The sequence below is a fragment of the Oncorhynchus mykiss genome, chromosome 23, assembly GCF_013265735.2.
Source record: "Oncorhynchus mykiss isolate Arlee chromosome 23, USDA_OmykA_1.1, whole genome shotgun sequence".
Lineage (NCBI taxonomy): Eukaryota > Metazoa > Chordata > Actinopteri > Salmoniformes > Salmonidae > Oncorhynchus > Oncorhynchus mykiss.
Window position 1 is genome coordinate 526,772 of NC_048587.1, and position 14,958 is coordinate 541,729.

General features: G+C 47.2%; 1 protein-coding gene across 1 annotated transcript in view; it reads left to right on the top strand.

Moving 5' to 3' along the window:
* The window catches only part of LOC110516746 (ryanodine receptor 2), a 563,076-nt gene that overhangs the window by 249,162 nt on the left and 298,956 nt on the right, over positions 1–14,958 (top strand). The window contains exons 14-16 of the mRNA XM_036960048.1: positions 328–511; positions 4,788–4,923; positions 9,469–9,564. Coding sequence (XP_036815943.1) covers positions 328–511; positions 4,788–4,923; positions 9,469–9,564 — 416 coding nt within the window. The remainder of the gene's footprint in view (positions 1–327; positions 512–4,787; positions 4,924–9,468; positions 9,565–14,958) is intronic.

The following is a 14,958-nucleotide window of genomic DNA, read 5'->3' on the forward strand; positions in this document are numbered from 1 at the left end:
GGGTCTGGACACCCTCAGTAACGTCTCTCTCTCTCTCTCTGTGTGTTCCAGGGGTCTGGACACCCTCAGTAACGTCTCGCTCTCTCTGTGTTCCAGGGGTCTGGACACCCTCAGTAACGTCTCTCTCTCTGTGTTCCAGGGGTCTGGACACCCTCAGTAACGTATCTCTCTCTCTCTGTGTTCCAGGGGTCTGGACACCCTCAGTAACGTCTCTCTCTCTCTCTGTTCCAGGGGTCTGGACACCCTCAGTAACGTCTCTCTCTCTCTCTCTCTGTGTTCCAGGGGCCTGGACACCCTCAGTAACGTCTCTCTCTCTCTCTGTTCCAGGGGTCTGGACACCCTCAGTAAAAAAGGAAAGACCTCGACACTCGACCTGCCGATCGAGTCGGTCAGTTTGAGTCTGCAGGATCTGATTGGCTACTTCCAGCCTCCTGACGAGCACCTGGAGCACGAGGACAAGCAGAACCGCCTCCGAGCCCTAAAGAACCGACAGAACCTCTTCCAGGAAGAGGTAGGGAACAAAGAGCATGCTGGGGGTTATATTCGACACCATCACAAAACAGCCATTTACTTACTTGGGCCTCATCGTGCCAAGTGGTGCGTAAAGCCTTGATAAAGTCACTCCATCTCTTCCTGTCCGGGGATATTTTAGTGTTTCACTCTAGAGAGCAGTCAGAACACTGCAGATCACATCCCTGTTTCTCCTGTTAGAGAGCAGTCATAACACTGCAGATCACATCCCTGTTTCTCCTGTTAGAGAGCAGTCAGAACACTGCAGATCACATCCCTGTTTCTCCTGTTAGAGAGCAGTCATAACACTGCAGATCACATCCCTGTTTCTCCTGTTAGAGAGCAGCCAGAACACTGCAGATCACATCCCTGTTTCTCCTGTTAGAGAGCAGTCATAACACTGCAGATCACATCCCTGTTTCTCTGTCTCTCCTGTTAGAGAGCAGTCATGACACTACAGATCACATCCCTGTTTCTCTATCTCTCCTGTTAGAGAGCAGTCATAACACTGCAGATCACATCCCTGTTTCTCTGTCTCTCCTGTTAGAGAGCAGTCATGACACTACAGATCACATCCCTGTTTCTCCTGTTAGAGAGCAGTCATGACACTGCAGATCACATCCCTGTTTCTCCTGTTAGAGTGCAGTCATGACACTACAGATCACATCCCTGTTTCTCCTGTTAGACAGCAGTCATGACACTACAGATCACATCCCTGTTTCTCCTGTTAGAGAGCAGTCATGACACTACAGATCACATCCCTGTTTCTCCTGTTAGAGAGCAGTCATGACACTACAGATCACATCCCTGTTTCTCCTGTTAGAGTGCAGTCATGACACTACAGATCACATCCCTGTTTCTCCTGTTAGACAGCAGTCATGACACTACAGATCACATCCCTGTTTCTCCTGTTAGAGAGCAGTCATGACACTACAGATCACATCCCTGTTTCTCCTGTTAGAGAGCAGTCATGACACTGCAGATCACATCTCTGTTTCTCTGTCTCTCCTGTTAGAGAGCAGTCATAACACTACAGATCACATCCCTGTTTCTCTGTTTCTCCTGTTAGAGAGCAGTCATGACACTACAGATCACATCCCTGTTTCTCTGTCTCTCCTGTTAGAGAGCAGTCATGACACTGCAGATCACATCCCTGTTTCTCTGTCTCTCCTGTTAGAGAGCAGTCATGACACTGCAGATCACATCCCTGTTTCTCCTGTTAGAGAGCAGTCATGACACTGCCGATCACATCCCTGTTTCTCTGTCTCTCCTGTTAGAGAGCAGTCATGACACTTCAGATCACATCCCTGTTTCTCCTGTTAGAGAGCAGTCATAACACTGCAGATCACTTCCCTGTTTCTCGGTCTCTCCTGTTAGAGAGCAGTCATGACACTACAGATCACATCCCTGTTTCTCCTGTTAGAGAGCAGTCATGACACTACAGATCACACTATGATATACTATGTATGAGGATACACTATGATACACTATGTATGAGGTTACACTATGATACACTTTGATACACTAGGATACACTATGTATGAGGATACATTATGATACACTATGATATACTATGTATGAGGATACATTATGATACACTATGATATACTATGATACACTATGATACTCTATGATACACTATGATATACTATGATACACTATGTATGAGGATACACTATGATACACTATGATATACAATGTATGGGGATACATTATGATACACTATGTATGAGGATACACTATGATACACTATGTATGAGGATACACTATGATACACTATGTATGAGGTTACACTATGATACACTATGATACACTATGTATGAGGATACACTATGATATATTATGATACACTATGTATTAGGATACACTATGATATACTATGATACACTATGTATGAGGATACACTATGATACACTATGATACACTATGATACACTATGATATACTATGTATGAGGATACATTATGGTACACCATGATATACTATGATACACTATGATACTCTGATACACTATGATATACTGTGATACACTATGATACTCTATGATATACTATGATACACTATGATATACTATGATACACTATGATATACTATGATACACTATGATATACTATGATACACTATGATACTCTATGATACACTATGATATACTGTGATGCACTATGATACTCTATGATATACTATGATACACTATGATATACTATGATACACTATGATACACTATGATACAATAAGATCACTATGTATGAGGATACACTATGATACACTATGTATGAGGATACACTATGATATCCTGTGATACACTATGATACACTATGATACACTATGATATACTATGATACACTATGATACACTATGTATTAGGATACACTATGATACACTGTGATACACTCTGGTACACGATGATACACTAGGATACACTATGATACACTAGGATACACTATGTATGATGATACACTATGATACACTATGATACACTAGGATACACTATGATACACTATGTATGATAATACACTCTGATACACTATGTATGAGGATACACTATGATATCCTGTGATACACTATGATACACTATGATACACTATGATACACTATGTATGATGATACACTATGATACACTATGATACACTAGGATACACTGTGTATGAGGATACAATATGATACACTATGATACACTATGATACACTATGATATACTATGATACACTAAGTATGATAATACACTATGGTATACTATGATACACTATGATACACTATGTATGAGGATAGACTATGATACACTATTATACACTATGTATGAGGATACCCTATGATACACTATGATATACTGTGATACACTATGATACACTATGTATGAGGATACACTATGATATACTATGATACACTATGATACACTATGCTATATTATTATACACTATGATACAATATGATACACTATGATACTCTATGTATGAGGATACACTATGATACACTATGTATGAGGATACACTATGATACACTATGTATGAGGTTACACTATGATACACTATGTATGAGGATACATTATGATACACTATGATATACTATGTATGAGGATACATTATGATACACTATGATATACTATGATACACTATGTATGAGGATACACTATGATACACTATGATACAATATGATACACTATGATATACAATGTATGAGGATACACTATGGTACACTATGTATGAGGTTACACTATGATACACTATGTATGAGGATACACTATGATACACTATGATACACTATGATATACTATGATACACTATGTATGAGGATACACTATGATACACTATGATACACTATGATACACTATGATATACAATGTATGAGGATACACTATGATACACTATGTATGAGGTTACACTATGATACACTATGATACACTATGTATGAGGATACACTATGATACACTATGATATACTATTATACACTATGATACAATATGATACACTATGATACACTATGATACAATATGATACACTATGATACACTATGTATGATAATACACTATGTATGAGGATACACTGTGATATACTATGATACACTATGATATACTGTGATACACTATGATACACTATGATATACTGTGATACACTATGATACACTATGATATACTATGATACATTATGTATGAGGATACACTGTGTGTGTTTCTGCATGCATGATATGTATAACATGACTCTCTCTTTCTCTTCATCCCCCTCTCCCTCCACCCCTCCCTCTATCTCTCTATCTCCCCCTCTCCCTCCCTCCCTCTCTCCCTCTCTCTTGCCCCCTCTCTCTCTCCCCCCTCCCTCTCTCCCTCCCTCTCTCTCTCCCTCTCTCCCTCTTCCCCCACCCCTCTCTCCCTCCCCCTCTTCCTCTCTCTCTCTCCCTCTCTCCCTCCCTCCCTCCCTCCCTCTCTCTCCCCCTCTCCCTCCCTCCCTCCCTCTCTCTCTCCCTCGCTCCCTCTTCCCCCACCCCTCTCCCCCTCTCCCTCCCTCCCTCCCTCTCTCTCCCTCTCTCTCTCCCTCGCTCCCTCTTCCCCCACCCCTCTCTCCCTCCCCCTCTCCCTCCCTCCCTCTCTCTCCCTCTCTCTCTCTCTCTCCCTCGCTCCCCCCACCCCTCTCTCACTCTCCCTCCCTCTCTCCCCCTCTCTCCCCCACCCCCCTCTCTCTCTCTCTCTCTCTCTCTCTCTCTCTCTCTCTCTCTCTCTCTCTCTCTCTCCCCATCTGTCCCTCTCCCCCCCACCCATCCCCCACCCCCACCCCCCCTCTCTCCCCAGGGTATGATAAACCTGGTGTTGGAGTGTATCGATCGTCTCCACGTGTACAGCAGCGCGGCTCATTTTGCTGAGGTGGCGGGGAGGGAGGCCGGGGAGGCCTGGAGATCCACGCTGAACTCATTATATGAGCTCCTGGGTGAGGAGTGGAGCAGCTGAATACTGCAACCTCAGGGGCTTTAGAAACGCACGCTGCCCAGTTCTCCCACAGCTCCTCCTGTACACTAACACCGCTTACACAGGGGGCCTGACCCCCCCAGCACAGAACTGTTACGCTGTACAACACTCATTAACATGTATCACCAGGTTACACAGGGGGCCTGACCCCCCCCCCCCCCCCCCCCCCCCCCCAGCACAGGGCCTGACCCCCCCACAGCACAGAACTGTTACGCTGTACAACACTCATTAACATGTATCACCAGGTTACACAGGGGGCCTGACCCCCCCCCCCAGCACAGAACTGTTACGCTGTACAACACTCATTAACATGTATCTCCAGGTTACACAGGGGGCGTGACCCCCCCCCCCCCCCCCAGCACAGGGCCTGACCCCCCCACAGCACAGAACTGTTACGCTGTACAACACTCATTAACATGTATCACCAGGTTACACAGTGGGCCTGACCCCCCCCAGCACAGAACTGTTACGCTGTACAACACTCATTAACATGTATCTCCAGGTTACACAGGGGGCCTGACCCCCCCAGCACAGAACTGTTACGCTGTTCAACACTCATTAACATGTATCGCCAGGTTACACACTGACTTGACTGATAACAAGGAGGGAGGGGGGAGGAGAGGAGGGAGGAGAGGAGGGAGGAGAGGAGGGATGGAGGGAAGAGAGACGAGGGAGAGGAGGGAGGAGAGAAGGGAGGAGAGGAGGGAGGAGAGGAGGGATGGAGGGAAGAGAGACGAGGGAGAGGAGGGAGGAGAGGAGGGATGGAGGGAAGAGAGACGAGGGAGAGGAGGGAGGAGAGAAGGGAGGAGAGGAGGGAGGAGAGGAGGGATGGAGGGAAGAGAGACGAGGGAGAGGAGGGAGGAGAGGAGGGATGGAGGGAAGAGAGACGAGGGAGAGGAGGGAGGAGAGGAGGGATGGAGGGAAGAGAGACGAGGGAGAGGAGGGAGGAGAGGAGGGATGGAGAGTAGACTAGTTGATTCACTGACTTGTTGATTCACTGACAGGCTGATTAACTGACTGGCTGATTAACTGACTGGCTGATTAACTGACTAGTTGATTAACTGACTGGCTGATTAACTGACTGGCTGATTAACTGACTGGCTGACTGACTGCTGCTTAAAGCGGCTTGGTCAACTGCCATGTGCTGCCTCCACGTTGCTCCCTCAGCCCTCAGCCCTAACTGATGCTAATGGTTCCATGCTGCCTCATTGCTCCCTCAGCCCTCAGCCCTAACTGATGCTAATGGTTCCATGCTGCCTCGTTGCTCCCTCAGCCCTAACTGATGCTAATGGTTCAATGCTGCCTCGTTGCTCCCTCAGCCCTAACTGATGCTAATGGTTCCACGCTGCCTCATTGCTCCCTCAGCCCTCAGCCCTAACTGATGCTAATGGTTCCATGCTGCCTCATTGCTCCCTCAGCCCTCAGCCCTAACTGATGCTAATGGTTCCATGCTGCCTCGTTGCTCCCTCAGCCCTAACTGATGCTAATGGTTCAATGCTGCCTCGTTGCTCCCTCAGCCCTAACTGATGCTAATGGTTCCATGCTGCCTCGTTGCTCCCTCAGCCCTAACTGATGCTAATGGTTCCATGCTGCATCGTTGCTCCGCCAGCCCTCAGCCCTAACTGATGCTAATGTTTCCATGCTGCCTCGTTGCTCACTCAGCCCTAACTGATGCTAATGGTTCAATGCTGCCTCGTTGCTCCCTCAGCCCTCAGCCCCAACTGATGCTAATGGTTCCATGCTGCCTCGTTGCTCCCTCAGCCCTAACTGATGCTAATGGTTCCATGCTGCCTCGTTGCTCCCTCAGCCCTAACTGATGCTAATGGTTCCATGCTGCCTCGTTGCTCCCTCAGCCCTAACTGATGCTAATGGTTCCACGCTGCCTCATTGCTCCCTCAGCCCTCAGCCCTAACTGATGCTAATGGTTCCATGCTGCCTCATTGCTCCCTCAGCCCTCAGCCCTAACTGATGCTAATGGTTCCATGCTGCCTCGTTGCTCCCTCAGCCCTAACTGATGCTAATGGTTCAATGCTGCCTCGTTGCTCCCTCAGCCCTAACTGATGCTAATGGTTCCATGCTGCCTCGTTGCTCCCTCAGCCCTAACTGATGCTAATGGTTCCATGCTGCATCGTTGCTCCGCCAGCCCTCAGCCCTAACTGATGCTAATGTTTCCATGCTGCCTCGTTGCTCCCTCAGCCCTAACTGATGCTAATGGTTCAATGCTGCCTCGTTGCTCCCTCAGCCCTCAGCCCCAACTGATGCTAATGGTTCCATGCTGCCTCGTTGCTCCCTCAGCCCTAACTGATGCTAATGGTTCCATGCTGCCTCGTTGCTCCCTCAGCCCTAACTGATGCTAATGGTTCCATGCTGCCTCGTTGCTCCCTCAGCCCTCAGCCCTAACTGATGCTAATGGTTCCATGCTGCCTCGTTTATCCCTCAGCCCTAACTGATGCTAATGGTTCAATGCTGCCTCGTTGCTCCCTCAGCCCTAACTGATGCTAATGGTTCCATGCTGCCTCGTTGCTCCCTCAGCCCTAACTGATGCTAATGGTTCCATGCTGCATCGTTGCTCCGCCAGCCCTCAGCCCTAACTGATGCTAATGTTTCCATGCTGCCTCGTTGCTCCCTCAGCCCTAACTGATGCTAATGGTTCAATGCTGCCTCGTTGCTCCCTCAGCCCTCAGCCCCAACTGATGCTAATGGTTCCATGCTGCCTCGTTGCTCCCTCAGCCCTAACTGATGCTAATGGTTCCATGCTGCCTCGTTGCTCCCTCAGCCCTAACTGATGCTAATGGTTCCATGCTGCCTCGTTGCTCCCTCAGCCCTCAGCCCTAACTGATGCTAATGGTTCCATGCTGCCTCGTTTATCCCTCAGCCCTAACTGATGCTAATGTTTCCATGATCCCTCGTTGCTCCCTCAGCCCTCAGCCCTAACTGATGCTAATGGTTCCATGCTGCCTCGTTGCTCCCTCAGCCCTAACTGATGCTAATGGTTCCATGCTGCCTCGTTGCTCCCTCAGCCCTAACTGATGCTAATAATTCCATGCTTCCTCGTTGCTCCCTCAGCCCTCAGCCCTAACTGATGCTAATGGTTCCATGATCCCTCGTTGCTCCCTCAGCCCTCAGCCCTAACTGATGCTAATGGTTCCATGCTGCCTCAGCCCTCAGCCCTAACTGATGATAATGGTTCCATGCTGCCTCGTTGCTCCCTCAGCCCTAACTGATGCTAATGGTTCCATGATCCCTCGTTGCTCCCTCAGCCCTCAGCCCTAACTGATGCTAATGGTTCCATGCTGCCTCAGCCCTCAGCCCTAACTGATGCTAATGGTTCCATGCTGCCTCAGCCCTCAGCCCTAACTGATGATAATGGTTCCATGCTGCCTCGTTGCTCCCTCAGCCCTAACTGATGCTAATGGTTCCATGCTGCCTCAGCCCTCAGCCCTAACTGATGATAATGGTTCCATGCTGCCTCGTTGCTCCCTCAGCCCTAACTGATGCTAATGGTTCCATGATCCCTCGTTGCTCCCTCAGCCCTCAGCCCTAACTGATGCTAATGGTTCCATGCTGCCTCAGCCCTCAGCCCTAACTGATGCTAATGGTTCCATGCTGCCTCAGCCCTCAGCCCTAACTGATGATAATGGTTCCATGCTGCCTCGTTGCTCCCTCAGCCCTAACTGATGCTAATGGTTTCATGCTGCCTCGTTGCTCCCTCAGCCCTCAGCCCTAACTGATGCTAATGGTTCAATGCTGCCTCGTTGCTCCCTCAGCCGTCTAGAAGCTCCAGATGTTGCACCTGAAGCTAGATGTGTCTCCGGCTGTCTTGTTGCTCTCACACTGTAATGTATTCTAATAACTGTACTGGAGCCAAGGAAAGGAATATACTGCTTGTCAAATGCACTTGTTCTGATTTTAAAGTCTGTGCCCTCCTGTAACGTTTCTCTTTCTCTTGCTCTCTCTGTCCAACTTTCTGGACTCCTCTCTTCGCCCTCTGTATCCCTCTCCATCCCTTTCTCCCCTGATCTCTCACAATGTCTCTGTATCCCTCTCCATCCCTTTCTCCCTTGATCTCTCACAATGTCTCTGTATCCCTCTCCATCCCTTTCTCCCCTGATCTCTCACAATGTCTCTGTATCCCTCTCCATCCCTTTCTCCCCTGATCTCTCACAATGTCTCTGTATCCCTCTCCATCCCTTTCTCCCCTGATCTCTCACAATGTCTCTGTATCCCTCTCCATCCCTTTCTCCCCTGATCTCTCACAATGTCTCTGTATCCCTCTCCATCCCTTTCTCCCCTGATCTCTCTTCACTCTCTGTATCCCTCTCCATCCCTTTTGCCCTTGATCTCTCTCACAATGTCTCTGTATCCCTCTCCATCCCTTTCTCCCCTGATCTCTCTTCACTCTCTGTATCCCTCTCCATCCCTTTTGCCCTTGATCTCTCTCACAATGTCTCTGTATCCCTCTCTCAATCTTTCACTCTCTCTTCCTCTCCTCCCTCTTGTCCTCTAGCTGCCTTGATAAGGGGCAACAGGAAGAATTGTGCCCAGTTCTCTGGCTCGTTGGATTGGTTGATCAGCCGGTTGGAGAGACTGGAGGCCTCGTCTGGTATGTGATCTATAATCAATATATCCTTTTGACCCTCCTGTATGGCATTATCACATATCACTGTTGCAGCAGCATAGACAATCTGCAGTAGTATCACTGTTACAGTATAGCAAGAGAGAATAGGGAGAGAGAGAGAGAGACAGAGAATGAGGAGGGAGAGAGAGAGAGAATGAGGGAGAGAGACAGAGAATGAGGGAGAGAGACAGAGAATGAGGAGAGAGAGAGAGAATGAGAATGAGGAGGGAGAGAGAGAGAGAATGAGGGAGAGACAGAGAGAATGAGGGAGAGAGACATAGAATGAGGGAGAGACAGAGAGAATGAGGGAGAGAGACAGAGAATGAGGGAGAGAGACAGATAATGAGGAGGGAGAGAGAGAGAGAATGAGGGAGAGACAGAGAGAATGAGGGAGAGAGACAGAGAATGAGGGAGAGAGACAGAGAATGAGGAGAGAGACAGAGAATGAGGAGAGAGACAGAGAGAATGAGGGAGAGACAGAGAGAATGAGGGAGAGACAGAGAGAATGAGGGAGAGAGACAGAGAATGAGGAGGGAGAGAGAGAGAGAATGAGGGAGAGACAGAGAGAATGAGGGAGAGAGACAGAGAATGAGGGAGAGAGACAGAGAATGAGGGAGAGAGACAGAGAATGAGGAGAGAGACAGAGAATGAGGAGGGAGAGAGAGAATGAGGAGAGAGACAGAGAATGAGGAGAGAGACAGAGAATGAGGGAGAGCGAGGGAGAAAATAAGAGGGAGAGAGATAGAAAATGAGGGAGAGAGAGAATAAGAGGGAGAGAGAGAATGAGAGGAAGAGAGAGAAATGAGAGAAAGAAATAGATGGTGAGAGACAGAGGGTATGAGAGAGGGGGAGGAGGGAGACAGAATGAGGGAGAGAGAGAGAAATGGAGAGAGAGAGAGGATGAGAGGGGAAGAGAGAGAGAATGAGAGGGAGAGAGACGGAGGAGGAGGGAGAGAGACAGAGGAGGAGGGAGGGAGACAGAATGAGGAGGGAGATAGAGAGAGAGGATGAGGAGGGAGAGAGAGAGAGAATGAGAGGGAGAGAGGGAATGAGAGGGAGAGAGAGACATAGGATGAGGAGGAGGGAGAGAGACAGAGGAGGAGGAGGAGGAGGAAGAGGTGAAGGGAGAGATGAGGATGAGGGAGACAGAATGAGGAGGGAGATAGAGAGAGAGGACGAGTAGGGAGAGAGGGAGATATAGAACGAAACAGATTTTTTTCCCCATTTCTACTTCCTGCTGCAAAGTGTTGGCTGCATTGTGGATTCTCCTCTCCTCTCCTCTGAGCGTGTACGTAGATGTGGATTCTCCTCTCCTCTCCTCTCCTCTCCTCTCCTCTCCTCTCCTCTCCTCTGAGCGTGTACGTAGGTGGATGAAAGCTAGAGACGAGCAGGACGGCCAGTCATTCCACCAGAGTTATGAAACGCCTAACATGCCCCACATCTAACACCATACAAACATATATCTCTGTGAGCATGTTCTTAACCCTCTCCTCTCCTCTCCTCTCCTAACATGCCCCATATCTAACACCATACAAACATATATCTCTGTGAGCATGTTCTTAACCCCCTCCCCAGGCATATCCCCGGTGACTCAGTCTATTTCTGGTTTGAATATTGTAGAACAGAATAAGGAGACATTTATAGTTGACGGGTGGCCACTCTACTTCTACTGTAAGTAACGGAGGTGGGATGTAGTGCATTTCCTCCACACTCTCTCCCCTCACCTAGAGAGGCACATCTGAATGCACATGAACTCATCACCATACTCCTGGACACAACCTCAACACACCAGAATACACTTGACAACTCTCCATGGACAAGCCCTCTCTCCATCTCCTATTGAATGGCCCCCTTCAATGAGTGTGAGGGTGGCATGGTTTGAACACGAGGAGCGGTGAATTAGAGATGACTGGTGCAGTGAGGAGGGTCTAGGGTTTAATATTTTCACGGTATTTTACAAATGTCCCAACCCGAGAATAAATCACTTTTCTCCCTGGTAACACAGTATTTCCTGCCAAAACGAGGCTAGTATAGACTGGTATAGGCTAGTATAGGCTGGTATAGGCTAGTATAAGCTAGTATAGGCTGGTATTGGCTGGTATAGGCTGGTATAGGCTGGTATAGGCTAGTATAGGCTAGTATAGGCTGGTATAGGCTGGTATAGGCTAGTATAGGCTGGTATAGGCTAGTATAGGCTGGTATAGGCTAGTATAGGCTGGTATAGGCTAGTATAGGCTGGTATAGGCTAGTATAGGCTGGTATAGGCTAGTATAGGCTGGTATAGGGTGGTATAGGCTAGTATAGGCTGGTATAGGCTAGTATAGGCTGGTATTGGCTGGTATAGGCTGGTATAGGCTAGTATAGGCTGGTATAGGCTAATATAGGCTGGTATAGGCTTGTATAGGCTAGTATAGACTGGTATAGGCTAATATAGGCTAGTATAGGCTTGTATAGGCTGGTATAGGTTAGTTTAGGCTAGTATAGGCTGGTATAGGCTAATATAGGCTGGTATAGGCTAGTATAGGCTAGTATAGGCTGGTATAGGCTGGTATAGGCTAGTATAGGCTGGTATAGGCTGGTATAGGCTGGTATAGGCTAGTATAGGCTGGTATAGGCTAGTATAGGCTGGTATAGGCTGGTATAGGCTGGTATAGGCTGGTATAGGATAGTATAGGCTGGTATAGGCTGGTATGGGCTAGTATAGGCTGGTATAGGCTAGTGTAGGCTAGTATAGGCTGGTATAGGCTGGTATAGGCTAGTATAGGCTAGTATAGGCTGGTATAGGCTGGTATAGGCTGGTATAGTCTGGTATAGGCTAGTATAGGCTGGTATAGTCTGGTATAGGCTGGTATAGGCTAGTATAGGCTAGTATAGGCTGGTATAGGCTGGTATAGGCTAGTATAGGCTGGTATAGGCTAGTATAGGCTGGTATAGGCTAGTATAGGCTGGTATAGGCTGGTATAGGCTAGTATAGGCTGGTATAGGCTGGTATAGGCTGGTATAGTCTAGTATAGGCTGGTATAGGCTAGTATAGGCTGGTATAGGCTAGTATAGGCTGGTATAGGCTGGTATAGTCTGGTATAGGCTGGTATAGGCTAGTATAGGCTGGTATAGGCTGGTATAGGCTAGTATAGGCTGGTATAGGCTGGTATAGGCTAGTATAGGCTGGTATAGGCTAGTATAGGCTGGTATAGGTTAGTATAGGCTAGTATAGGCTGGTATAGGCTAGTGAATATGATTTAAATGTTGAAATATAATATGGCCTATTTGTATAATTAGTAGGCTGAAGCTTTTATACCTTTCATCGTTAGCCTACCTCAGTGTGAAATGTGATTCACATTTTCAAACAATATTTTCCAACAGGGGCTATACATTTGGATTGAATCTTCAATCTTGCGCAGACATTTAGAAACAAAACATGCCAATTAGAAAAATAAGCCACGGGAGTTTTTTGAGCGAGAATTAAAGATGACTTTTGAGTAGTAAGACATGTATAAAAGCAACAGATACCATTAATAAGAAGGGGCTGGAAGCATCTTATATGGTGAGCTACCGAGTGGCTGGGACAGGCAAGCCCCATACTATTGTGGAGGACTTAATTCTTCCTGCTACCGTGGATATGGCTGGAACAATGCTGGGGGAAAGGCCAAAAAACTATACAGACAATGCCTTCATCAAACAACACTGTTTCACGATGCATCAGTGACATGGCAGGAGATGTTTTGAAACAAATAAAATGCCTATAGATGTAGCCGGAGGTTCTGCTCTGTGTCCTGGTGGAATAACTGTGTTGGTGTTTACAACTCGTCTGGCATTCAGGGATCCTGTTTGTTGGTGTTGGTGTTTACAACTCGTCTGACATTCAGGGATCCTGTTTGTTGGTGTTGGTGTTTACAACTCGTCTGGCATTCAGGGATCCTGTTTGTGTTGGTGTTGGTGTTTACAACTCATCTGGCATTCAGGGATCCTGTTTGTTGGTGTTTACAACTCGTCTGGCATTCAGGGATCCTGTTTGTTGGTGTTGGTGTTACAACTCGTCTGGCATTTAGGGATCCTGTTTGTTGGTGTTGGTGTTTATAACTGGTCAGGCGTTCAGGGATCCTGTTTGTTGGTGTTGGTGTTTACAACTCGTCTGGCATTCAGGGATCCTGTTTGTTGGTGTTTATAACTCGTCTGGCATTCAGGGATCCTGTTTGTGTTGGTGTTGGTGTTTACAACTCATCTGGCATTCAGGGATCCTGTTTGTTGGTGTTGGTGTTTACAACTCGTCTGGCATTCAGGGATCCTGTTTGTTGGTGTTGGTGTTTACAACTCGTCTGGCATTCAGGGATCCTGTTTGTTGGTGTTGGTGTTTACAACTCGTCTGACATTCAGGGATCCTGTTTGTTGGTGTTGGTGTTTACAACTCGTCTGGCATTCAGGGATCCTGTTTGTGTTGGTGTTGGTGTTTACAACTCATCTGGCATTCAGGGATCCTGTTTGTTGGTGTTTACAACTCGTCTGGCATTCAGGGATCCTGTTTGTTGGTGTTGGTGTTACAACTCGTCTGGCATTTAGGGATCCTGTTTGTTGGTGTTGGTGTTTATAACTGGTCAGGCGTTCAGGGATCCTGTTTGTTGGTGTTGGTGTTTACAACTCGTCTGGCATTCAGGGATCCTGTTTGTTGGTGTTTATAACTCGTCTGGCATTCAGGGATCCTGTTTGTGTTGGTGTTGGTGTTTACAACTCATCTGGCATTCAGGGATCCTGTTTGTTGGTGTTGGTGTTTACAACTCGTCTGGCATTCAGGGATCCTGTTTGTTGGTGTTTACAACTCGTCTGGCATTCAGGGATCCTGTTTGTTGGTGTTGGTGTTTACAACTCGTCTGACATTCAGGGATCCTGTTTGTTGGTGTTTACAACTCGTCTGGCATTCAGGGATCCTGTTTGTTGGTGTTTACAACTCGTCTGGCATTCAGGGATCATGTTTGTTGGTGTTGGTGTTTATAACTCATCTGGCATTCAGGGATCCTGTTTGTTGGTGTTGGTGTTTATAACTCATCTGGCATTCAGGGATCCTGTTTGTTGGTGTTGGTGTTTATAACTCGTCTGGCATTCAGGGATCCTGTTTGTTGATGTTTATATCTCATCTGGCATTCAGGGATCCTGTTTGTTGGTGTTGGTGTTTATAACTCATCTGGCATTCGGGGATCCTGTTTGTTGGTGTTGGTGTTTATAACTCATCTGGCATTCAGGAATCCTGTTTGTTGGTGTTGGTGATTATAACTCGTCTGGCATTCAGGGATCCTGTTTGTTGGTGTTTATAACTCATCTGGCATTCAGGGATCCTGTTTGTTGGTGTTTATATCTCATCTGGCATTCAGGGATCCTGTTTGTTGG